General features: G+C 37.8%; 7 protein-coding genes across 7 annotated transcripts; 5 read left to right on the top strand and 2 right to left on the bottom strand.

Moving 5' to 3' along the window:
• The first annotated feature begins 704 nt into the window (after positions 1–704).
• On the top strand, positions 705–1,063 carry LOC108845110 (paired amphipathic helix protein Sin3-like 3). The gene is made up of 2 exons (XM_018618378.1): positions 705–844; positions 931–1,063. Exons 1-2 carry the CDS (start codon positions 705–707, stop codon positions 1,061–1,063), a joined length of 273 nt encoding a protein of 90 aa, XP_018473880.1.
• A 1,677-nt stretch (positions 1,064–2,740) lies between these two features.
• On the top strand, positions 2,741–5,050 carry LOC108845105 (uncharacterized). Its single transcript, XM_018618373.2, has 6 exons — positions 2,741–2,888; positions 3,367–3,526; positions 3,656–4,123; positions 4,220–4,451; positions 4,547–4,648; positions 4,736–5,050. The coding sequence occupies exons 2-6, from the start codon at positions 3,381–3,383 to the stop codon at positions 4,817–4,819; spliced, it is 1,032 nt and encodes a 343-aa protein (XP_018473875.1). The 5' UTR covers positions 2,741–2,888; positions 3,367–3,380; the 3' UTR covers positions 4,820–5,050.
• Positions 5,051–5,214: 164 nt separating this feature from the next.
• On the top strand, positions 5,215–8,281 carry LOC108845095 (pyruvate dehydrogenase E1 component subunit alpha-2, mitochondrial). Its single transcript, XM_018618365.2, is given in 11 exon segments — positions 5,215–5,418; positions 5,420–5,705; positions 5,772–5,833; positions 5,836–5,853; positions 6,097–6,162; positions 6,631–6,726; positions 6,824–6,895; positions 7,019–7,060; positions 7,063–7,083; positions 7,184–7,249; positions 7,377–8,281. Coding segments are annotated over 11 exon segments (972 nt in total). The 5' UTR covers positions 5,215–5,220; the 3' UTR covers positions 7,422–8,281.
• A 1,712-nt stretch (positions 8,282–9,993) lies between these two features.
• LOC108847364 (probable galacturonosyltransferase-like 8) lies at positions 9,994–11,640 on the top strand. The gene has a single exon (XM_018620624.2). It carries the CDS (start codon positions 10,323–10,325, stop codon positions 11,481–11,483), a length of 1,161 nt encoding a protein of 386 aa, XP_018476126.1. The 5' UTR covers positions 9,994–10,322; the 3' UTR covers positions 11,484–11,640.
• Positions 11,641–12,374: 734 nt separating this feature from the next.
• LOC108812931 (protein WVD2-like 7) lies at positions 12,375–15,303 on the top strand. Its single transcript, XM_018585332.2, has 8 exons — positions 12,375–12,698; positions 13,003–13,067; positions 13,176–13,931; positions 14,012–14,446; positions 14,529–14,587; positions 14,678–14,786; positions 14,884–14,940; positions 15,024–15,303. Exons 2-8 carry the CDS (start codon positions 13,023–13,025, stop codon positions 15,120–15,122), a joined length of 1,560 nt encoding a protein of 519 aa, XP_018440834.2. The 5' UTR covers positions 12,375–12,698; positions 13,003–13,022; the 3' UTR covers positions 15,123–15,303.
• A 1,425-nt stretch (positions 15,304–16,728) lies between these two features.
• LOC108833523 (receptor like protein 24-like) lies at positions 16,729–19,626 on the bottom strand. Its single transcript, XM_057010527.1, has one exon. The coding sequence runs from the start codon at positions 19,523–19,525 to the stop codon at positions 16,892–16,894; it is 2,634 nt and encodes an 877-aa protein (XP_056866507.1). The 5' UTR covers positions 19,526–19,626; the 3' UTR covers positions 16,729–16,891.
• A 1,152-nt stretch (positions 19,627–20,778) lies between these two features.
• Positions 20,779–23,290, bottom strand: LOC108807888 (formin-like protein 4). The gene is made up of 2 exons (XM_018580142.2): positions 22,170–23,290; positions 20,779–22,081 (listed from the first exon to the last, which is right to left on the bottom strand). The coding sequence occupies exons 1-2, from the start codon at positions 23,153–23,155 to the stop codon at positions 20,830–20,832; spliced, it is 2,238 nt and encodes a 745-aa protein (XP_018435644.2). The 5' UTR covers positions 23,156–23,290; the 3' UTR covers positions 20,779–20,829.
• Between the last annotated feature and the right edge of the window lie 1,351 nt (positions 23,291–24,641).

Genomic DNA, 24,641 nt, shown 5'->3' with positions numbered 1-24,641 from the left:
TTTCCTGGTTCCTTGCTTCGAACTTTTTCACACTCTTAACAAAAACAAAAAACAAAAAAAAAACTTTTTTCATAATTCTATTTCGTTAGTTCTTTTATTTCGTTACTTCTATTTTTACCAAGAATAGTTTCCAGTGTACTAAGAAATTATGCATGAAATTTTCTTGTAGAGATCGATGAATTTACATGATCTCTCAATTTTCTTTCTTTTTTTCTGATCTCTCAAATTTGACATTATTGTTTCTTATATACAAGCCATAAACTGATAAAATGCGTTAGTCATTGTTAAAAATGTGTTATTGATTAGTTTCTAGTGTACTGAGAAATTTACATTAAATTTTGTACAAATCGATGAAATTACATGATCTCTCAAATTTGACAGTGTTGTTTCTTCTTGCTTTTTGTTAAAAATAGCAATACGGCCTCATGCATAATTAAATTTTTTAAAATTATTTTTGTAGCGTGAAGTTGATTATGATGGTCATATCTCGAGCTCTTTATGGACATTTCTTCGATGTCTCTGATTCTAGTAATGTTGAATTAAGATTCTTGATACAGATTTTTTTAAGACAATATAATACATTAGAGATTTTTTAAAAAGTAATAATTAATTTTCTTTAATGCAAAAGAAAGAAGAAAAAGTTAACTCTCTTTGCTTGGAAAATGATCAGCTTCGAGCCTTTGACCAACTTCAAAGTTCAAACCATGGCTGGAGAAGGAAAAACACGAAACACAACTAGAGATGATGCCTATGCATATCTTAGGACTGTGAAGGATAAATTTGAGAATGATCGTGAAAAATATGACGATTTTCTTGCGATTATGAATAATTTTAATGCTGGGAGGTATGTCTGTATAGTATGTATACAATATGGGAATATGATTTGTTTTCTCTTAATACAAATTAATTTCAAACGTAATGTGATTGTAGGATTGATAGGAATGGTTGCATAGAAGAGGTGAAGGAACTATTTAAAGGACACCGAGACTTGATATCGGGGTTCAATGTGTTTTTACCAGGGTCTTTAGAGATCGCTGATTGGTATAACTTAGAGTGTCGCTGATGATGTGTAGCATCCATCTAATCATTTCTAGGATCTAAACCGAGTTCGGGTTAGCTAGATTCGTATTATTTGTTTTATTAGGCAAATCTGTTTATGATTTGTTATATTTCTAAAGATGAAATGCAAAATAATAATTGACTAACTTTAAGTGAATTCTTACAAATTTTCATTACATTTTCGACTAATTCTAATCAGTTCATTTATTATTTTCATTTAAGTATTTTATTACATATTTACATTATTTTTCACTTTTCCAAACTACTTCATTAATAATTATATTTATCATAATAATCCGATAACATTTATTTTAAGTATTAACAATAATAATTTTACGTGTTTAAATGAAATTGTTTCATTAATGACAAGAATTCAAACCGGTTAACAAAATTATTTTATTTATTTACATAATCAGTTAGACATGACATTCATGTATACATTATAGATCTTTTTTACGAGTATCGAGTTTTTAAATTTTAAAACTAAACTATGTTCGGATATTAAAAGAAATCCGGATAGTGTTCGATTTGAATTTTTTCAGATCTAGATAAATTTTTATAAATCTAAAAATATCTAAATAACTTAATGTCAATAAACAATTTATAATAAAAAAAAAGTTAAAACTAAAACCACATGGACGTGCGGATCAAGCTCTAGTTCAGCCTTATAAATAAAGTTTCTAAGATCTTTGTAGTTCCCATCTTTTTATATATCAACCTCCTCTCAACTCTTTAATCTTTAACCCAAAAAAATCTTTAAAATGATTTTCAAATATCGTATCAAAATTCAACGAGTTTATAGTGTCTTCAACGATGCATCCAGACTAGAAAAATAATTAGTGGATTCAGGCGATCAAATCGTTTGTTAGAAAAAGAAGCAAATCTGCAAATGTACATTATATGTCAAAAGAATAAAACTGAACAAACTTCTCCAGCAAAGTTATACACCCTCTTCTCCTCGTGAACTAGACACTTTCTACCTAAATATTCCTGAGAATGGTGTTGTAATGACTTAATTTATGTGTTGGGGCTGAGGCAAAAACTTTTTTTGTTGGGGGAATAAATAATATTGTTCGATGAATTAGGAGTATATTTGCTAAAAATAATGGAGCATTTTGAGCTTATTCAATGTTTTACATTAAAATTTGAAAAGTTATTGGGGTCAGATGCTCCCAACTCATACATTCATACAAGTAGGGCCGTCTCAAAATATTGTTGAATTCTATTCAAAAAATATTAATAACATATTTAAAAAAATAATGAAATAGTTTTAGAAATTAATAGTTATATTTTTAACCAAAAAAAATTAATAGTTATATTTATATATGTTTAACGTTTTTTATAAATTATAAACTCTAAATTAGTCAATACTATATCTAAATTTTAAAGTTTCAAACCACAATTTATTGTAATATGTAGTTTAGTTTCATTAAAAAAAGTTTTTTAACTTTCATTCTTTTATAAAAAAAAAGATAAAAAATATTGTAATATGAAACCTTTTTCTAAAAAGCTATGGTCTAATAAAATATTTAATCCAATCTAATAGAACATTTTTCCGCACCCTTCGTGTCAGGTTCTCATAGATTTTCCTTTTATTTTTGGCTAAAGTTTATATAAGTTGAGAAAAAAAAATTTATATAAGTTAATCAAATACAATTGACGTCAAAAAGAAAAAGAATTAGACAGAAGAGGGCCAAGTATAAATACATTAGCGGATAGAAAAAAAAACTCATTACAGATTTTGCTTCCGAGAATCTATCAAGTCCATATACGATACTCAACCAAGACAAGTCTTCTTGCTCATCGCCGCGTTTAGTCTTCCAATTCCCGTAAGCATACCTTCTTCCTCTTCGGTTTTGTCGTGTTTCGTTCGATTAGGTTAAATTAGGTCACGAAAGATGATCGAGTTTTTTTTCTGGTTCGTTTCTTTTTCAAATCGTTTCTCGATTGGTTTCCACTTTTCTAATGATGATAAAACCTCTGAAAATCACATGAAATTCTCGTTTAGCGATTAAATTTACACGGTTCTTCTAAACTGACAACACCGTTTGATTAGGGTTTTGGTTAGTTTCACAAAAAAAGAACGGCAATTATGGATCAATATTATGTGAGAAATCTAATTAAAGATTATTTTGATTAGGTTTACGCATTAGTTTATGTTTCTTTGAAGGATTCTGATCATGATTAACAGTAATCTTTTAAAACGAGAAGGTGCTAATAGTTTTTAGACACTAGAGAGATTCAGTGAGTTATCTCATCTGTTTTGATGAACAACAGTTTCTTGATTTATTTGGATGATTGGATTAGGTCAAATTCACATCATGGGTGGAGGAAGAGTGCAACCGAAGAATCAAATGTTCCGTTATGCGAAACAGTACATCGCTCGTGTGAAGGAAGCATTAAAAGATGAACCTGAAAAATATCAAGTGTTTGTCGACATGTTGAAGTATTGCAAAGATCATCGGAGGTACGTATCTCTATTTTTCTCCTTAATATTCGGCTTGCTTATTTGTTTCAAGTCTCAATCTACACAAGAAAACTCATAACGTGAATTGTTATTCTGATCATGTTGCTATATTATTCCCTTTAATTGTAGGAATGATGAAGCTATTATCATAGCAACGGTGGATGAACTCTTCAAAGATCACCCTAAGCTGCGTCTTGATTTTAATTCCTTCCTTCCTTCCGAAGATGAGAGAACCATCCCTAGTGAGGCTGTGAGAGAGCCTCGAACCATCCCTAACGAGGCTGAGAGAGCCATCACTCCCGAAGCTGAGAGAACCATCCCTCCCGAGGCTGAGAGCATCATCCCTCCCGTGGCTGAGAGGATCATCACTCCCGTGGCTGAGACAACCATCCCTAGTGAGGCTGAGAGAGCCAGCACTCCCGATGTTAACAAAGGGTTAAACCAACATCAAACCACGGTTGATAGAAGAGTATCGCGGGAGCTAACCTTAGATGATGACGCGCATCCATACATTGCTTCTGTGAAAAAAGCATTTCGTGGTGAACCTGGAAAATACGAGGAGTTTCTAAAGATCTTGCATGGTTATTATCATCTCGGGTATGAATTGTTTTTTTTTTCTTACGTCCGGTTTAATCTTAAATTCAAGCATCACACATGTGAACTGGTTCTGATATTAATTAGTCTCTTTTGTAGGAACGGTGTCACTAGTACCACTGCAAAAATGAGGGAACTCATGAAAGAAGACAAGAAGCTGTATTATGGTTTCAAAGTCTTCCTTCCGGACAATGCTAAGACAACCATCATTCTCAAGGTTAAGAGCCCCCACCCTCCTCCCGAGGCTAAGCATCATGGTTTTGGTCAGTCTTATAGTAACAAAAGGAAACGTGTGGAAGCTGATGAAACGAGTTTTATGGACAAGCTTAAGGTATTATTCAAATGCTAAATGATATATATTGATGTTTATCTTTATTTTTGCTAAATAACTTTTGATTTAAAATTAAAAAATTCTTCTATCTGCAGACAAGGTTTCGGAGCCTTGATACTCATGTAGTTGAGTCCTTTAGGAAGACGATGAAAAAATACGAAGAGGGAAGAAAGTCGAAAAGGAAGGTGTACAACAAGGTAATATGTTCTCTACCATTCTGTGTGACACTTGATACATTTTATTTTCGTGGTTTTGACTTGGTTGTTATATATATCATGATGCAGGTCCTGAATCTTCTCTACTATCACGAAGACTTGACCGAGGACTTTACCAGATACTTCAAACGACAAAAATATCTGTTGGAATAGCATCGGCATATCTCGTAAAGATACTAAACAACATGACACCTACAGTTGCTTCTTAGAATGGACGTTCGATGCAGAAAGTAGATAGTATTTAAATGTGAAGATCATTAACGAGAAGAGCTTGTATAATTAGTTTCTTTTCTAAAATGTTTTTGAGTTTAGTTCAGCTCTTCTGACGAGCACATATGTTCTGTATTACATTATATGAGTATGTCTTTTATACCCAAGAGGAATCCAATTGTCGTTGAGAATGAAACTGAGGTGTTGGATTCAATGTTTGATTTGCGTTATTGCATAAAAGGGTTTTGACTCTTATCATAGAAGAAGACGGACGCTTCTTTATACTATAAAGTTTCGATTTTTAACTGCTAAAGATCGAAACTTTCCTAAACCAAAAATAAAAAATGGCGTTATTGACTCTCTCTCCGATAACAACCCCTTCCTTAAACAAACAACCTCCATCCATTCGGGTTCTGATCCGCGGGTTCTGCCACTTGTACGACGGGCATGAGGCTCTGGCCGTGGGGATGGAGGCGGCGATCACCAGGAAAGACGCCGTCATCACGTCGTACAGAGACCACTGCATGTTCCTGGGGCGAGGAGGGGGAGCTCGTGGACGCGTTCTCCGAGCTCATGGGGAGGCGGAGAGGGTGCTCTGACGGGAAAGGAGGGTCGATGCATTTTTATAAGAAGGAGTGTGTGATCGTTGGCGCTCAGATTCCGTTGGGGTGTGGTTTGGCTTTCGCTCAGAAGTATTCCAAAGGAGGAGTTGTGTGAGTTTTGTCTTTGTATGGTGATGGTGCGGCGAATCAGGGTCAGCTGTTTGAGGCTTTGAATATTGCGGCTCTCTGGGGCTTGCCTGCTATTCTCGTTTGCGAGAATAACCATTGTCAGTTTTTTTTTTCTTTTTTGATAAAGTTTGGGTCTTGGTTTTGATTGGATGGTTGTGGTGTAGATGGAGTGGGAACGGCTACGTGGAGGTCGGCTAAGTCTCCTGCTTATTTCAAGCGTGGAGACTATATGTTCCTGGTTTGAAGGTGAGAGAGACTTAATTTTGTCTAATCTCATGAGTCTTGTCTGGTTTCGATACTAACTGAGTGAGAAAGAAGGAACCTTTATGTGATATTTGAATCTGTTATGGGTTTGGATTTATTGTATTACAAATGTCTTCGAAGCTTTATATGTTTATTCTTCACTGTATGTTTATAGTTTTAACCAATACTATTGTATCCTTTGTTTTTCTGATTGGTGACTAGTGAGTATATGATGGTTTTGTGTAGGTGGATGTTATGGATGCACTGGCTGTGAAGCAGGCATGCAAGTTCGCCAAGGAGCATGGCCCCATTGTAATGCTTTATCCTGTCACCAAGTATTTACCGCTTTAAATCTTCATTCCTTGGTCTTCAGTCTTTGCTTATCTGAAACTGAACATTATCAATATGACCCTTTGGTAACTTCAGATCCTTGTAGTTAGTCTGGATTTAGGTTTATTTGAGTAATTTCTCGGAGAAATCTAAACGTTATATAAGTACTTTTTGTTTTAGAAACTCTACTTAGCATGTATACTTTTGTTAAAGGTCAAAAGAAACGTTTTTTGCTTGCTGATTTCGGGAGAGCGTGACTAGGCTGTTGTGGAGTTTTGGTGTGTACCTGGTTACATTTTGATTTCAGCTTCCAACCAGTTTTCCTTCATTGCATATTTGTCAGTAACACATCACAGTGTGTTGTTAGCGTATATTTGGTTCTTATAGCCCATTTTCTACCTATTGATATGACGAAACACCAAACAAAACCATTGACATTTACCTTGGCAGATTCTTGAGATGGACACCTAAAGATACCACGGCCACTCTATGTCTGACCCAGGAAGCACATACCGTACACGTGACGAACTCTCCGGAGTGAGACAGGTTACTTCTTTGTTCATTTGTTAAGAATAATAAAACGTCAGAAATTTTTGTATCCTTTTATAATCTGTAAATATTTCTTCAATGGTGTTACCTTCAGGTCCGTGATCCAATTGAAAGGGTTCGAAAGTTGCTGTTATCTCATGACATAGCCACAGAAAAAGAGCTTAAGGTACAATTATTCTCTTACCTTCCCATCCTTCTTCCATACAAAGAGCTTGAAAAAAACTGAAACAAATACAATCATCATTGGTTGCCATTAAAAAATAACAATTTGATCTTTTTGACTTAAAAGGATATGGAGAAAGAGGTGAGGAAAGAAGTAGATGACGCCGTAATGACGCCGTAGCTCAGGCCAAGGTAATAAACAATCCTGTGGCTGTTTCTTAGGTTTTTGTCTTTGTTATGAGTGCCAAAGCAGTTAATCATACAAACTCCATTTGGTTTAACTTTATCGCAGGAGAGTCCCATACCAGAGGCATCTGAGCTATTCACAAACATGTACGTGAAAGACTGTGGAGTCGAGGTACTATACTTGCCAATAATCTTTGATCTCACTTTAGACGTTTTGGTATTGTAGTTCTTTCTACATTTCCGTAAATATAAGATGAATCTAGAGTATTTATGCGATTTTCTCCGTTGCAATGTGACAGTCATTTGGAGCAGACAGAAAAGAACTCAAAGTGACACTTCCATAAGTCTTGCTCCATAGGACATGATGAAGATTCATTAAATCTTAGTTTGTTTGCCCCTTTTATATACAACAACAACATTGTTATTGACACGAAGCAAGAAGCTTCCGAGACCATTCTTTCCTCTATATGTGAGAAAAGATAAGAGAAGCAAGAAGAGAGCAGATTAAGAAAAGATCATCTTCTTTAGCTTAATAAAGAATGTCGACATGCGAGTACAAAATTCATCAGGAACCCGTGTTTAATTCGTTCTCTACATACAACTATTGTGATAAATATATTAAAAGAACCAGCTTCGTCGGTAGCAATTAAACCTCATGTTACCACCTAACTTCAATTATCGTTTCTTCTACCACAAGTCACTTTCTTATTCCCCACAAAAGAAACACACCAAACCCTATTGAACAGGTAAACTCAGTGACGCACTCGACTCTTTTCTTTCTGCATTTTCTTAATATATATTTTGGATTTCTTGTAACTGCTAATCACTAAACTTTGATTCATTCTTCCTTTTCTTAACCCGACAATTGTTTTCTTAACCTAACCTTGCTTATATCAAAAATGAGCCGTAGCAGCTAGTGCGAGGATGAAAGAGATATATATGTTTTTTTTGTGAATCGGCACTGGTGGCTTTTGGAGCACCCGTACTGGGATTTCTCTTCCAATAGTTTTTGCTTCTTTGTTTTTAGTTACGGGTTCTAAAAAAATTTCTGGAATAATTTTAGTCAAAGAAAATATTCTATTTCTATCTGAAGAATTTTTATCGTGTATATAATGAAGATGATTGTAGTCGATTGTGATGCGGAAAAAACATTAAGATTGTTAAAAAGTGTGAAATAAGATCATTATGATATCAAAGTATTGTCGCCGTTCAACCAAATTTTGATGTCGATTTTGTCATTAATTTTTGTTCTGATCGTATTTATCAGGTTATATTTTATATAGGATTAGATTGTTTTTAAAGAATTTGTTTTAGCTTTTTGATGCGATATATCATATGAACAATTATGTATAGTTTTTGATACACAGTTCTGAATAAAATAAATTTTAGATAAACAATTTTTTGTTTATATTAACTCAAAAATAATTAGGTGGTAAAGTTTATATAGAGTTGCAGTGACTTAACTATTCAAGAATATTCCAAATACATTAAATAAAAACATATCAAATCAAAGATGTTCAAGGTGAAATCTTCATCGTGTTCTCTTCTCATACCGATCAAAAGTTTGAAGCACACATCGCATATTACATCCTATAGAAAATGTGGCATTATATAATAAACTTCCTTTATATTATATGTTACGTCGACCATGAGCTGCACTACCCAACGGGAATATTCGCTGTAATTGGCTCAGTAGTCGCTGCCAACAGCCCCATATAAAATTCAATCATTTCAATAATTTAATGTCTTAATGAAATTTTGCCGACAAAGAACATTTAGCCAAATGGAAATTCGAAATAAAACCAAAATGATGGTCTTTTCTAGCAACCAGTATTTTCAAAATTGAACCGGAAATTGAGTCGATTTTTTTTAATCATAGTTTAATATGATTCGACCAGATTAAACTTAATTCAATAATCTGATTTAATATATTTTTAATATATAACTTTATAACTTTAGTAAATATAATAAATAGTTAAAATATAAATAAAATTTAAACGTAAAACATTATACATATAAACTAACTTTATGTATATAGATTTTTGTTAGTTTCAGTAGCTTTTATCAGTTTAATAATTTTAAGATTCAATCCGACTATATAACCGATTTATGATCAAACCAACTATTAGATCCAATCTAATTATATAACCAATTCATGGTTGAATCCGATCTAACCATCGGATCGGCGTTGTTTTAAAAAGCAACGTTTCTATAAATTGTGTAAATTAGCATTATAAATCATTGTTAAATGATTGGGATATGTGAATGTGAGAATCTATAGTTTCCTTGTTTGGTTGTTATACAAAAATCCAATGCTTGCCCTCACCGTTTTGTAGTGCGAAAGGATATTGTTTTCCCTTAAACATTCATTACAAAAAAATTATTTTAGTAACGTTATACCTTGCTTGGCTGTACAAAATCTGATATTTGTAAAATTCTATAAAGCAAAAAAAGATATATTTTATTCTTTTCCCCGAAAAACATTCGTGGGAAATATTTTCTGAGGTATATACTAGTAATGCTTGCCAGTACGAAATTCTAATATTTTCTTTTACAAAATAAAAAAAGAGATTTATTCTTATTTCAACTGGCAAACCAGCATTAATTTGCAGACATAAGAACTATTACAAGCAAATATGTGTGCAGAGCACGTGACAAGTTGAGTTAACTCAACATCTCAGCCGTCCGTTCTCGGATATGGACCCATTTAACAAAAGCGCATCATCCAGCTGTTTCCCTCGACCTTCATAGCTAGCTGGCACCGTCATAATGGGTCAAGAGTCAAGACTAGTTTCCAAAACCAACCTTTCGTTGTTCTTACGATACACCCTCTCGTAGACGAACCCAAGCCACTCTTACTTATTTAGCTCCCACCGAAATGTTGTTTTTAAACTTTTCCGTTAATACGGGTAATTTCGAGTTTAGGGATTGGCCTTATTGCAGTCTCACGCGCTTTTACAAAACAAGGAAACAAATCATGCGAATCTAAAAGTCATACCTGCCTTTTATAATCAATGTTTCTACTCCTTCCTCCTTATCTCTCCATCTCTGTGGAGAGACAAAACAAAACAACATTCTTGATATCTTTGGTAATAAACCTCATCAGATCAGAAGCTTCTTCAATCTTTATCACACAACGTTACATCATTATTCATTAGCACACTAAAATAAAATAAAAAGCTCAAATCTTTCTTTTTCACTAGCTTTGAATTTAAACGCGTTTTCTTCTTCTTCCTCTTCTCATAATGCCGTTAAACGCCGTCGTTTTAGCGGCGGTCTTGTGTTTGATCGTTCTTTCACCGTTTGCCGTCGGAATACGGACGGGCTCGGGGAGGATCACGACCAACGGAGACAACGGAAGAAATGAGTTCAGCAAACTCGGTCCGTTCACCGAAGCTCCGGAGTACAGAAACGGCAAGGAGTGCGCGTCGTCGTCGTCAGCAAACAGAGAGAAGAGCTTCGACCCCTCTCTCGTCCACATTGCCATGACTCTGGACTCGGAGTATCTCCGCGGGTCCGTCGCCGCAGTCCACTCAGTTCTCCGCCACGCGTCGTGTCCCGAGAACGTCTTCTTCCATTTCATATCCGCCGAGTTCGACTCGGCGAGCCCGCGCGTGCTGAGTCAACTCGTCAGGTCGACTTTCCCCTCGCTGAGCTTCAGAGTCTACATTTTCCGGGAAGACACGGTGATCAACCTGATATCGTCGTCGATCAGACAGGCCCTCGAGAACCCGCTGAACTACGCCCGGAACTACCTCGGAGACATACTCGACCGGAGCGTTGACCGAGTCATCTACCTCGACTCGGACGTGATCGTGGTCGACGACATAACGAAGCTGTGGAACACCGAGCTGACCGGGACACGTGTCATCGGAGCTCCGGAGTATTGCCAGGCGAACTTCACGCTGTACTTCACTTCAAACTTCTGGTCCGACCCGGCTTTACCGGGCGAGATCTCGGGTCGGAGGCCTTGCTACTTCAACACGGGGGTGATGGTGATGGACATGGTTAGGTGGAGAGAAGGGAACTACAGGGAGAAGCTGGAGAGATGGATGCAGCTTCAGAAGAAGAAGAGGATCTACGATTTGGGTTCTTTGCCGCCGTTTCTGCTTGTGTTCGGAGGGGATGTGGAAGCTATCGATCATAGGTGGAACCAGCACGGTCTAGGAGGGGACAACGTACGAGGAAGCTGTCGGTCGTTGCATTCTGGTCCTGTGAGTTTGCTGCATTGGAGTGGGAAAGGGAAGCCGTGGGTGAGACTTGATGAGAAGAGGGCTTGTCCGCTGGATCGTCTTTGGGAGCCGTATGATCTCTATAATAAGCATAAGATTGAGAGAGCTAAAGATCAGTCTCTGCTCGGGTTTGCTTCTTTGTCAGACTTGGCTGATGATTCAATCTTTTTGTGAGAGTTTAAGGAAAAAATTGCATTCTTTTTTTTTTTTAACATCGTCTGCGTTACAGATTCTACAATACATTTGTTCAGGTGATTCTTTGTTTTTTTCTGGTGTATAAATCGAATTAGAGAAAGAGATATTAGAGGGCTATGGAAGCCATTGATGAACCCTTTTTGGAGATTTTTTTTCTTTTCATTTTGGTGCTCTTCTTCTTATCTTCAATCTTCTTGTTCCCTAATAAAAAAAAACTCATCTTGAAGTATTGTGTTTTGTAGAAAAGATTACCAATCAAACCTTAATAATGTGTCCATCATGTTTGAAATGGCGAAGAAGAATATGATCGGTGGCACTGAGTGCGTAGGTTTGTCATGACATTTAATGGCTTTTTAACTATTTGAAATCTTAATTTAGGTTTTGACATTTCATTTCTCTCTTTAAGTCTTCTTGCTATGTTAATAAAACTTACCTGGCGAATGATCATCATCATATATGGTTTGTTCTCTTTTTCAAACCATAAAACAATACACAACGTCATTATGGGACTAACAATGGGCTGGGCTGGGAAAGCCCAAATAGTTTTTTCTGCCCATAACCTTTTCGTTGCAGTTCACTCCGATGACCTTGAGAAGAAATGAATCTATGTGGGTCCCACACGTTCACAGGCGTCCTGAGAAGAGGAGGCAAGCATTAAATATTGTCTTTAATTAATTTGGTGATTAAAAAAGTAAAAAATTCGTAAACTAGGATACTTGTGTAGTACTACAGTGTGCATTGTCTCTGATCTCTCTATCTTAGATCGCCCTTGAAGTTATCACTTCCACGTTACTTTTTTATTATTTCAATCACTGGTCCCACCGACTCTTGTCTTCATTGCCGATCTGACTCTAATCTCATCTCTTCTTCTTCCTCTTGCTTTTCCTCTCTCTCTCTCTCTCTCTCTCTCTCTCGTTAAATCTTGCATTAAAGATTTCTTTCAGTTGAGTGATAAAAGTTATTTAATAATTCAATCTTTGAAAGGTCTTCCTTTCTCCTTTTCGTCAAAGTCTTCTTCAGCTTTGAAAAAACATTGGTGTGTTTACTTTTAGACAAACTGTGTGTTCAACTTTTGTGTGTGTGTGTGTGTGTCCACTAGAAGCAGGAATCTGAAAAAGGTGGGGGATCATCATTGGGAGGGAGCTAACAAGAGTTTTGTTTCTGTGGGTTATCTTCACCTTTTTTTCTCTTCTGGTAAGATTTAATTTGGTAGCAGATCCTTATTTGTTTTTAGATTCTCTCTCCTCTAAAGTGAGATTTTGAGTACTTTCAATCATTGATGACTTTGTTTCTTCAATTATTTTCAAAGCTTATCCAATTTTTTAAGTACACACTTCTCTATTAGAATCTGAGCTTTACTCACCAACAAGGGTTTTGTGTTGTGTTAAAAAGTTACACGAAAGTAGCAAATAGATCCTTCTTTTTTTACTTAAAAAAAAAGATGAAATGGCTATGGTGGTTGATAATACAAATTTTGTGGATTTTGGGTGGATTTAAGGTTTCTTGTGCTGAGCATTAATGGGGGATATGCAAGTTGGTGTTGTTGCCAATATTGACGATAAGGTATTATTATTATTATTAGTCTCTGTTTTTTCTAGAGATCTTTCCCAAGTTCTTGACAAGATTTGTCTTGATTTTGAGGGGGTTCTTGATTTGTCTATGTGTTTTTAGGGCTGTTATGGCATGATGGAGGATAAACCGGTGGTGGCTACATCGAACCCAACCCTGCAAGTGTCGGTTTCATTCGGGAGGTTTGAGAATGATTCACTTTCATGGGAGAAGTTCTCTGCTTTCTCTCCGAACAAGTACTTGGAGGAAGTTGGAAAGTGTGCTACTCCAGGCTCCGTAGCTCAGAAGAAGGCTTATTTCGAAGCTCATTACAAGAAGATCGCTGAGAGGAAAGCTGAGATCATGGATAATCAGGAGAAACAACAAATGGAGGACAACAAGAAGAACGCTTCTTTTAGATCGGTCGTTACAGACCAGGGGAGTCTGGAAGGTGAAGTTGGCGGGTCTGTGGTTGATACTGAAGAAGATAAGCATGTGACTGACATTGCTGCTCAAGTGAAGGAGCTGAGTGTTAATGAAGAAACAATCATTGTCAAGGAATGTCAAAGCTCTGTTGATGAGGTGAAAGAAGAAGTCAAAGACAGTCCAAGATTGGAGAAACCAGAAGAGTGTCCTCTTGTGGAGGAGGAGAAACCAGAAGTGGTCGACCATATGCAGGAGAAACCAGAAGAGGTTGTACAAATAGACGAGAAAGAAAAGACAGAAGTAAGAGAAGACGTGACAGAGAACATTCTATGCAATGACACTACTGGCAATGCGGATGAAACACCAAAGAAGGAGATGGAGGAAGAGAAACCCCAAAAACTAATCAAGAAGGGTGGAAACGTGGGGATCAATCGTACCAGAAACTCTCCCAAGGTAACCTCTCTTGTCTTCTTCAGTTGTGTTTATAACAGAGAGCTTGGTTCTTATGTCTTCATTGCTTTTCTTGTCTCTAGCCTGAGCAGGTGAGGACAAAACCGACAGCTAACAAGATTGCAACAAGCAAGAAAACTCCACCGAGCAAGGAGATCAAAAACATGGTGAAACCAACAAAGAAACCAGCAGCACCTATCACAAAAGCAGCCCCACCAGGGTTTTCAACTCCGAGAGTGTACAAGCCAGCTTCGAAAGCCACTTCACTGTCTACTTCCCAGTCTTCTGTAAAGAAGGAGAATGCCTCTTCTCTACTGGGAAACAAACAAACCGCTCCAAAGTCATTGCATATGTCTATGAGTCTTGGTCCATCATCTGCCTCTGATCCTAGTGCTCTTACAAGCACTAGAAAATCGTTGATCATGGAGCGTATGGGAGATAAAGACATTGTCAAACGTGCGTTTAAGTCATTTCAAAAAAGTTATGACCTCGAAACTTCTGTCCAAGAGCAAAAGCAGGTATATCTCTATTTAGTAATGTTTTGCGTTTTCACAATTTATTTAAAGGTTTTTCTACTAATTAAGCTTACGTAAACACCAGATTCCAGCAAAGGCTACTACTATTCCGTCAGTAGCTACACGGCAGAAGGAAAATGGCAGGTATATATATAATATACACACTCAGGGGAGTTGTCGTTTTTATTTGTAATGTTTGGAGTCATAAAGTTATGTTCTTGTCCTAAAAAACAGGCATGCAAAAGCAAGTGGCATGGAGAAGAGAAGTAGTACTAGCGCTCATGGTTATTCTGCGTCTCGTGGGTTGAAAAGCAATGCGGCAGCTGAGAAACAACAAAAAGAGGTAACATCTCTCTCTCTCATGACCAAACAAAACATGAGAGGCTCACTCTAGACAACATCTATGAACTTGCGCTAATGCTTTCTTCCACGGTGTTCAGCTTTCCAAATCTGGCGCAAGACCTATAGACAAGACACGCTTGCAGAAGAACCCAAAGGTTTGCATAGTTTTTTTTTTTTTTCACTTTTCTAATCCAGGAATGTATATATGCTGGTGTCATTACTTTTCCTGTTTTAACAGGCTGGAGTGGTTGATGCCAAGACAAAGAGGGAGTCTCTGACTCCGAAAGCAAAACCAGTACGTACCTTACCAAAAGTCTCTTCAGAGAAGATGTTATGATAGCTATATCCGTCCTGTTATAGTGTGATCTTTGCCACCAATGTTGTTTGTTTCATTAGTCTTGAGGTGCAGAATCAATTTATACTTTTGTTATATAGAGGAGTCTCTAGTATCATGTAATAAGCGAGCCTAATGTTAAAATATCCCTGAGGGGATGATGAATAGTTATATCTTAAATTCATGTGTATGTGTATAGACTACGTTGGATCATGTTGTTTATCTCAGTATGAGCAAATCATTTAGAATCAAATCAATCTCAATAACCTATTACTTAGAATCTCAAGTCCTGCAGTTTTTTTAGGAGGAGTCAACCAATCTTTGGTTTGATATTTTTCTCAATGCCTAGCAAATTGTGAGGAATTTGAGGCAAACATTGTCCATAACCAATGCTGGACATGGTTGGCCAATGGCTACAATCGCATGTGAACAAGGCAAGCTATCTTTTAATAAACAGTTAAAGATTAAAGGCTTAAGGATATCTTTTAATTAACAGCTATAGATTAAGCTATAGTATACAAGAACACGAACTAAGTTCTTGTGTCTAAGACTCCCATTGGTCACCACTGGTATATGTTAAGATTCGGTAATATACCTCTGTCAGAGAGGCTCTGTGTAGCCTTCTGCAAACCCACCCTCCTCGAAGCTCATAAAGATTCCATAATGAACTCTGAGCTACTAACATTATCAACACTTGAAAAACTTTTTCATGGAACAAAAAACACAATCAACACCAAAATGATTCTATTATATACAAAAACCAAACAAATCTCTGGCATTTACATATCAGAATCTCATCCATCAGAATCACTTATCCGACATGAAGTTCGGAGGCAAAACAGGAAACTTGACAGCGTTCCTCAACCAACTTGATTAGACTTTGAAGTTCAAAGGAAGATTAGGTTGCCATGTAATCTGTGTTCCTTGTTGTATTTCATCCTTATTGTACTCCAAAAAACGAGAGGATTCCAAGTCTTTTATTAGCCTTCTTTGTAGAAGTCAAGCCTAGTTGACTTTGTTTTATCAATGAAGCAATGAATTTGTTTTTACTTGCCTTTGTTGTGTTAAGGAAATTTCTGAATTCAGTAAAACTCCCTGTGGTTGCATTGTTTGTAGTCTTGAATAATTTATCAATGCTGTGATCCTCTGTTTTTCTTACTCCTCTGATTCGTTTCCGTATACAGAATCAGGTTTTCTTTTGTAACTGAGGCAGGCTTTACTATTGTGACTGTGAAGCAATGACTTAAGCTACTTTGACTCCAAGAGCATAGCCTTCTCACTCCTATAACTATAAGTTGCGGTTTCGTTCTGTTGACGGAGTAGCTTTCATTTACGATCAATATTTTGTAGTATCTCGCACAACCAAACTCTAAACTAATAACTGACCCCATCACAAAGCTTTTTTTTCAATACAAAAAGGCCATTTGATATATTAGTTGTCTCTATATCCCATTAGGTCTCAACAGTTTCTTGGCTTCTTCTTGCCCGAGTGTGGTCGATCTAATGTTTGAATATCACTAAACCCCAATATGACCAACTTTCACTATCTTCTTTGCTTTTGCCTTTTTTACTCGGTAGAAAAAGAGAGGTAGATTAGATGCACATGAAATTGACTTCAAAACATTCATCCTTCTTACTTTATAGAAAAAGGAAATAGATAAAAAGAAACATCAGATAATGATACAACAAACATAAAGAGATGCCTCCATACAAGAGAAATCATCAACCACTTGACACACATTGAAGGATCATACTCAAACTGAAAACAATTTCTAACGACTTCTGCGCTTGTTCTGACCAATTATCTTAACGAGCCACTCCGGTTTGTATGTTGCAACGAGCTGTGCTATTGCAAGTCCAAGCAACACTCCAGGTCCACACCCTATTGCAACACCTTTCCAGTTCAACACTTGTTCCTCTTCTTCTCCTTCTTCTTCTTCTTCCAGAGGTTGCTGTGTCGATGGCGCATTAGTCCCAAAGCAAGTGTCCTGGAGAGGAAGACCACAAAGCCCTGCATTCCCTTCAAATGAAGATTTAGGTTGTCCTGTAATTTGTGTGCCTTGTGGTATTTCACCCTTGAGCTGGTTGTGAGACAAGTTTATGTACGCCAAAAACGAGAGGCTCCCAAGTCCATTAGGAATAGTCCCTGAGAGTTGGTTGCTTGATAGGTCAAGTGACTCGAGCTTGCCAAGATTGGAGAGAGACAGAGGAATATGGCCTGCGAAGGCGTTGTTGGATAAGTTGAGTGCAATCAATGCTCTCAAAAGACCAATTGATTGAGGAATCTGTCCTTCAATTCTGTTCCCGGACAAATCAATGGTAGCATAGGAGGTAAGGACCCTCTGTTGCTCCATTGATACACCTTTGTATTGCAAATCTATAGCTTCCATATTGATATAGGATATTGTCCCATAAGTATTTTTCGTGTATAACATGTATAGACCACCATCTTCGTTCATCATAAGTGAAGATGCTTTCCAGTTGACAAAGTATGTTGGTGGCAAGCTTCCAGTAAACTTATTATCAGATATCTCAAATATACGCAGCTCCGGAAACCCGAGAGGACCTTGATTAGGAGGAGATATAGAGCCATAGAATTTGTTTGAACTGAGGATAAGGACTTGCAAGTTTGGTAACGCCTTGAGCCAAAAAGGAAACTCGTCTTTGATTCGGTTGTGGTCAACAACTAGAAACTCTAGAGATGAGCAGTTCTGAAGAGACCTTGGAAGCTTCCCGGTTAATCGATTGTGTCCAACGTCAAGTGATCGTAGAGATGAACTGATATAAAAGGCGTCAGGAATACTTCCTTCCAAGTTGTTCTTCCGAAGATTCACAAACGTCAAGTTACTCAAGCACTGAGGAATTGGTCCCGAGAGGTTGTTGTAAGGTAGCCTCAAAAGCGTCAGAGACTTATAGTTGCAAATCGAAAGAGGTATGCTCCCTGTGAATCTATTGTCTAACGCAGAGAAGACGTTGATGGAGAGTGGTAGAATGGGAATAGCTCCTTCAAAATAGTTTTGCTCCACAAATAAATTCTTCACCGATGAATTTACCAGAACATCCACTGGACCTTGGAAACCACGAAATGAATTATTTGAAAGAAACACCGTGTTTAGACGAGGAAGCTTCCATAACCACTCAGGGACTTTCCCTTCGATTACATTTCCTGAAATGTCTATATTCTCCAACTTGTCAAGGAACTTTAAGATGTTTGGGAACTCGTTGATGCCGCAACCTTGTAACAACAATATCTCTAGGTTTATTGGGATGTCTAAGTTTGTATCTAAACTGGCCGGAGATATCTTATTACCGGAAAGATCAAGGTGCAGCAAATATTTTAGCGGGGAGAAGAGGCTTACATCAATCGGGTAACTTGTGTTTAGGAAAGAAAGGTCAAGAAGCTTGAGGTTGATGAGCTTTGAGATAGGCTCAATGATATTTCCTTCAAAATGGTTATGGCCAAGGTACAAGTACTCGAGCCTAGATGGGGTAGAGGAATTGTTAGGAAAATCAATAGAGCCGATAAGATCGTTTACCCTCAAATCGAGATTTGATAAAAAAGGCATAGTGGTGAGAGAAGAAGGAATGGTTCCCGAAAAGTTGTTATAATCAAGATATAGAACAGAGAGAATGGTAAGATTTTGTACCAGTGGGAAACTACCAGTGAACTGGTTATGTTCAAGGTATAATTCGGTTAACGAGGTTAGGTTACTAATTGTGGGAGGAACTTGCCCGACAAAGTCATTGATGGAAAGAGACAAGATCTCAAGTTTGTTGAGGTTTCCTAACTCAGAAGGGAGTGATGAACTGAAGTTGTTGTAAGCAAGATAAAGATAACGGAGGTGATGCAACTCAAAAAGTCCAGTACTGTTGGGATTCAGAGATCCTGAGAAATGATTCTGATAAAGATATAAAGAAGAGAGCTTTGTTAGATTCCCTACAAGTGGGAATCTACCGGTGAGCTCATTTTGGGAAAGGTCTAAAAAGGAAAGGAGGTTTAGGTCATTAAATGAGGAAGGAACTTGGCCTACGAAGCGGTTATTGTAAAGAGATAAGAACTCTAACCTGTTGAGATTGCCAAATTCAGAAGGAAGTGAAGACGAGATGAAGTTGTTTTGATTGAGGTCAAGGTAACGAAGATGATGTAACCTGAATAGGCTACTGTTGGGCTTTAGAGTTCCGCTGAGACAGGCACTGAGTTGTAGCTTTGTGACTGCACCGGTAGAGTTATCGCACCAGACTCCATTAAAGGGATTACTGAGGTTGCAGTGGCTGCTATCAAACTCGTTCATGAACTCAGTGAGAGCTTGAATCTGAGGGGGAGGACAAGCAGCATAGCTTGAACGGGAGACAAAACAGAGCAAGATTAGCAAGAGAAAATGCAAACGCACACGAGATTCAGACATGGTCTTTTTCAGGAAAACTTTTTCAAGGAAGAATTGTTTTGGTTTAAGAAAAGAGAGAGGGAAGGTTGGCAGTATAAATAAAGATACGTGGGTTTCAACTTGAGCTACGTCACCCAGGCAACTTGACTTATAGAAGAAGTTAGAGCTAAGTGAAGTCTTTGTATTCTAGCTTGGGGTACAGTATGGCTAAGTGGCTAATTTCTATTGATATCATGAAGTGAAATCCACGTTAGTTGTTTTTATTTTTCTTGCGTGTAAGTTGTATCGGAATTTAACAGAAAAAAATTTGATTGGAAAGACATCGGTTCGAAATTTCTCACGTATCCCAGATTACAGACATGGTAACGTGAAGGACGGTCACAGACAAAGTGTTCACGTATATATTGTTTTAGAAGCCAAAAACGATAGATACAAAACTATATAAATCAGTCTAGTATAACGACATACACGTATTGTGTTGTTGCTGTTGCAGCTGTTGGGAGGCAGATTCTGTTGACAAAGCCAATTTGTTCTCAAACCAAACCAAGTGCTCCAACTGTTATGATCACATGACATTACTTGAAGCAAACTGAGTTGGTGAAACAGTAAAAGAAAGTCTAGGAGCTATTTATTGTTCAAGTTCATCTAGCGATAAAAGAAGTATGGTTAGTGGGAATTGGTATGGAGTTGCCATGTAATATGTGTTTCTTGTTGTATTTCATCCTTGAGTTGGTCGTGCCTCGCATTTGTTTACTCCAAAACGAGATATGTTCTAGGTTATTACCAAAAGTCTCTTCAGACAAGAGGTTATGATAGCTATATGTATGTGTGTATAGACTACGTTGGATCATGTTGTTTATCTCTGTAAGAGCAAATCTTGAACCAAATCAAATCATTTAGAATCAAATCAATCTCGATAATTCTACAACCTATTACTTAGTATTTCAAGTCCTGCAGTTTCTTAAGATGAGTCAACCGTCTTTGGTTTGATCTTTTTATCAATGCCTAGCAAATTGTGAGGAATTTGAGCCAAACATTGTCCATAACTAACGCTGGACATGGTTGGCCTATGGCTACATTCGCGTGTGAACAGAGCAAGGCTAGTTTGTATAGGTTGTATTTTGGTAAAAACGGCTTCATAATAAAGCAGTAGCCAGGAAGACAAAGTTGTTATCAACACTGGAGAAGCTCATTGATAAGCAATGTAAAAACTCTGTGCCTACTAACATTATCAACACTTCAAAAACTTTTCCATGAAAAAAAAAAACATAATCAACACCCAAAATGATTCTATTATATACAAAAACCAAACAAATCTCAGGCATTCACATATCAGAATCTGATCCACCAGAATCACTTCTCGACCTATCCGACATGAAGTTCGGAGGCAAAACAGGAAACTTGACAGCATTCCTTGCCTGCTGAGGACCACCCGTTGCTCTCCTCTGCAAGTTCCTCGCGATCTCCACGCATACTTTATCAACCATCGCAAGAAAATCTCTAACGATAACAAACAAATGAAGTGGGTTCTTCCCCTTCCCAGGCCCACCCGCTTGGTAATACTCCGTTGTCCTCTTCACAAGCTCCATCACTTTCTTCTCTTCCTCTCTAGCCACCTTTACCTCTTCCTCGGCATCATGAAGAAACCCAACCATCTTCTCCACAAACATGTTATCCCCTCCGCATTGCGACAACACTCGCCTAGCTTCTTTCGCTCTCAACGTGAGAGCCAAGCAAGTCGCGGAAACGGTGTCGTAATCCACACCCGCAGCTTTCTTTACGCTCGAGAACTCGGAGCTTAACCCTCCAACCACAGGTAAACCGAGTCGAAGATACTCCTTCTCTTGCTCCTCCTTCGATATAACCTCCGAGATAGAACTGCTACCGGTTCGGCTTAAGCTCCTCCTGTTGATCAAACACCTCTTCCCTTCTGACCTAACAACTTCCTCCACCACGAAGTTAAGCAGCGTCGTTCTCCCGTCCACGCTCTTCACGTCGGAGAGCTTCAACAGCGCTGTCAAGTTGAAAGCTTGCGCGTCTCCTCTAGCTGTTCCCGCGTTCATCCTGTTCCCGGATTTCAAAATCGCTTCGAGTAGCTTGACGAACAAGCCACGCGACCTAAGCTCCTTACAAGCAGAGTCTAGCGTCTCGAGAGAGCTTTTATGGTTGGCGATCTCTGGATAGTAGTTAGCTCTGAAGAGCAACGCGTTGAGTCTAGTGAACGCGCTGGGGACGGCTTTGAGGAGATGGAACAGGAAGGACTCAGCGTCGGCGAGCTTTGTCGTGTCCCCGTCGAACTGGAGGATCGCTGATTGTTCTTCTTGGCTTGGAGCTATCCTCGAGAGCCTCTCGAGCGTGTCGGGATGGAAATCGTTTCCTTCCATTAAAGAATCGACTAGCTCGTGACGTGTCATACCTAAAGACTTGAGGACGATGGCTGTGTTCTGTGACTTTCTAGGGTCGAGGATGAAGATCTGTGTAGGAGTTGTGGTTGTTGAGGTTGGTTTTTCTTGATCCGGAGACTTCTTTCCCACGGCAACGTAGCCGAAGAGAGCCTCCATTAGATCAGCATCGAAGCTGGAGGAAGAAAAAAAAAACAAAACTCAAAAAAACGTTAGGGTTTGTGTATTGATCGAAGGTTGCTTGGGGGGTACGTTAGGTTTACCTGAAAGAGCCACGGTCGATTTTGTCCCAAACCATGGAGTGGTCAGAGTCAGGGTTGACTTTATCCCAATGAAGAGGCTTCAGCTTGACCTGACCATTCTCGGAGCTTGAGCCTTCCCCTGATGATGATGATGATGATCCTCTCGGAGCCGGCGGTGGTTTTGACTGAGCTGCCGACTTCTTCAACGGCGGTGGTGGCGGCGGAGAAGGACCGTTAGTCCTAGAGGGAGGAGGAGGAGGAGGTGCGGTTTGTTTAACCGGAGGTGGATCCGGTTTAGCAAACTCGAAAGAGTCTGTCTTAACCGGAGGAGGAGGAGGAGGAGTGTCGTTGTGGACTACACTGTGAGAAGTGGAGGATCTTCCTCTGAGAAGAGGCGTCTCCGACTTCTTCTTGTTCTTTGAAAAAATCACATTCTTCTCCTCATCGTCGTCTCCGTCGCCGACGGGGACGATCTCTTTGCGGAAGCTTCCGCTTTTGTTGTTGCTTCTCTGACTCTGCTGCGACTTTCTCCAATACAAGACATCGAGACCGTTCTCGTCCAAGATCAAACCTTTCACGTTTCCTCCGAACCTCGTAAACCCCTCGCGGGCTAACGCCGCCTCCGCGAGCGGAGGAGCCGGCGGGAGGGTGTTGGCGACGTTGACTCTGTCTCCCCGTCGTCGGCGCCGCCGCACGGTGTACAGATGGACGAGGAGGAAGAACACGGCTGCTACGAGTAAGGTGCTTGCAGCCGTTATGAGTATAGCCCTCGTGATCTTTTCTCGGTCAGATGACGATGATGGTGGTGGTGATTGTGGGTTTTGCTGAGGGAGAGGAACCGGAGAGGGAGGCGGAGCGGCGGCGGTTTCGTTTGGGAAGAAGGTTTCGATGTTTCGGGGTGAATCTGATTGAGATAAGGAATGATGAGGGAGGAGAGGAAGAAGGAGAAGAATGGAGGAGAGGAAGAGATGAAGCGGTGGCCATGGCTGCTTCAACATGGCAGCCATGGAGGATTAACTCATTTGCAAGAGAACTAACTGAGATCAATGAAAAAGTAACGTCTTTTTGTTATCTTGTTTTTCTTTTTGTTATGTCTTTGAGACTTTTGGGGGGTATGTTTGGTATGGTGTTGTTGACGTTATCGACTGCGAGAAGCAGCGTAGTTGATCTGTTCTCTCTATAAGGTACTAGGGCCGGCCCACCCTACGGTCGGAATTATAATTTGAAAATAATTTAAATAGTTAGAGTAAATATTTTTGTTTTTTGTTTAATATTTTTTTATTTTAAAATGTTATATTAATATAAATTAATTTTTATTAAATGAATTATGATTACTTTCTTTGATTTTATGATAAAAATGACAAAAGAAATTTGTAATCAATTATTCATATATATATATATATATAACACTTCACTTTTATTGATAAAATCAAGAGTTGACATAATCTTCCTTTGAAGATTTGTTATAATTTGCGAACTGAAATTATAGTATTTATAAAGAGTTGAATGAATTATTGTAGCCTTGGCTAGGAAGATGTCTTCCTAACCAATAACCTGATTTAACTGAGTAAATATTATTCATATATAGCTTTTTAAAAAATAGGCTGGTAGCATAAAATTTGATATTGTTTTTTTATTGTTTAATATTTACAAATATATGTTAGGTTATATATTTATGTATTATTATCTTTGAGAAAAGTATATTCATGTTGTTTTTTTATGTTTCTTCAAACCCACATTAACAAAATTTTGAAAATAATGAATTCTGTAATTTTTTAGTTTTTAATTACCAAAGTTTAGGCTAAACCAAAAAGATAACAGCCAACCAACTATATGATGTATTGTTAGTTATAAAGACTATATGATGTATTGTTAGCTATAAAAATTATTTATGGAGCATTCGCTGTATTGTTAATATATGTGGTTCAATATTCAAATGTTAAAAATGTGAATTTTATTATACATTTTAAAATTTTACACTGATGTATCATGTTTTCTTTTCTCATTTGTTGAGATGGTGGGAAAAAGTTGTTCGAACTTGTAATATTTTGTCATGATTAATGATTTAATTAAGTTTGGACTTATCCAAGATATTTTTTCGTATTATATTATTCTTACTATCTTTTCTTACAATTTTTACTATCTATTATATTATCATTGTTAGAAATCATTTAGTAAACTTACCACCAATTTATAATTATTTTATATTGTCATCAATATTTTTATTTTTGACCTTTTTAAAAATGTTAGTCAACTGTACTTTTTTCATACATTTTTCTGAGTTTTATATGCATATTTTAGTTCATAATGATCATTTTAGGTTGTATTTAGATGCATAATTGCATATTACAGGATTTTAAAGTGCACAATTGGAAGTTTTGGGTGGCATTGCAAGGTTATTTCTGCAAATCAGAAACATCTGAGGTCTAAACGAAATAAGATGAAACCACACGACCAGTGTTGCAAATTCTGGATACTCGTTGGGTCTAGATT

Source organism: Raphanus sativus, chromosome 1 (assembly GCF_000801105.2).
Source record: "Raphanus sativus cultivar WK10039 chromosome 1, ASM80110v3, whole genome shotgun sequence".
In the NCBI taxonomy this organism is placed as follows: Eukaryota; Viridiplantae; Streptophyta; class Magnoliopsida; order Brassicales; family Brassicaceae; genus Raphanus; species Raphanus sativus.
This window is presented reverse-complemented; position numbering and strand designations above follow the sequence as displayed.

Excerpts from the sequence above, each read along its gene's own strand:
- LOC108812931 (XM_018585332.2), top strand. The coding sequence starts at position 13,023 with ATGGGGGATATGCAAGTTGGTGTTGTTGCCAATATTGACGATAAG. Across the intron at positions 13,932-14,011 it reads GTACCAGAAACTCTCCCAAG|CCTGAGCAGGTGAGGACAAA; the intron begins GTAACCTCTCTT and ends TCTTGTCTCTAG. Across the intron at positions 14,787-14,883 it reads CTGAGAAACAACAAAAAGAG|CTTTCCAAATCTGGCGCAAG; the intron begins GTAACATCTCTC and ends CACGGTGTTCAG.
- LOC108833523 (XM_057010527.1), bottom strand. The coding sequence starts at position 19,525 with ATGTCTGAATCTCGTGTGCGTTTGCATTTTCTCTTGCTAATCTTGCTC.
- LOC108845105 (XM_018618373.2), top strand. The coding sequence starts at position 3,381 with ATGGGTGGAGGAAGAGTGCAACCGAAGAATCAAATGTTCCGTTATGCG. Across the intron at positions 3,527-3,655 it reads TATTGCAAAGATCATCGGAG|GAATGATGAAGCTATTATCA; the intron begins GTACGTATCTCT and ends CTTTAATTGTAG. Across the intron at positions 4,649-4,735 it reads AAAGGAAGGTGTACAACAAG|GTCCTGAATCTTCTCTACTA; the intron begins GTAATATGTTCT and ends ATCATGATGCAG.
- LOC108847364 (XM_018620624.2), top strand. The coding sequence starts at position 10,323 with ATGCCGTTAAACGCCGTCGTTTTAGCGGCGGTCTTGTGTTTGATCGTT.
- LOC108807888 (XM_018580142.2), bottom strand. The coding sequence starts at position 23,155 with ATGGCTGCCATGTTGAAGCAGCCATGGCCACCGCTTCATCTCTTCCTC. Across the intron at positions 22,082-22,169 it reads ATCGACCGTGGCTCTTTCAG|CTTCGATGCTGATCTAATGG; the intron begins GTAAACCTAACG and ends TTCTTCCTCCAG.
- LOC108845110 (XM_018618378.1), top strand. The coding sequence starts at position 705 with ATGGCTGGAGAAGGAAAAACACGAAACACAACTAGAGATGATGCCTAT. Across the intron at positions 845-930 it reads AATAATTTTAATGCTGGGAG|GATTGATAGGAATGGTTGCA; the intron begins GTATGTCTGTAT and ends ATGTGATTGTAG.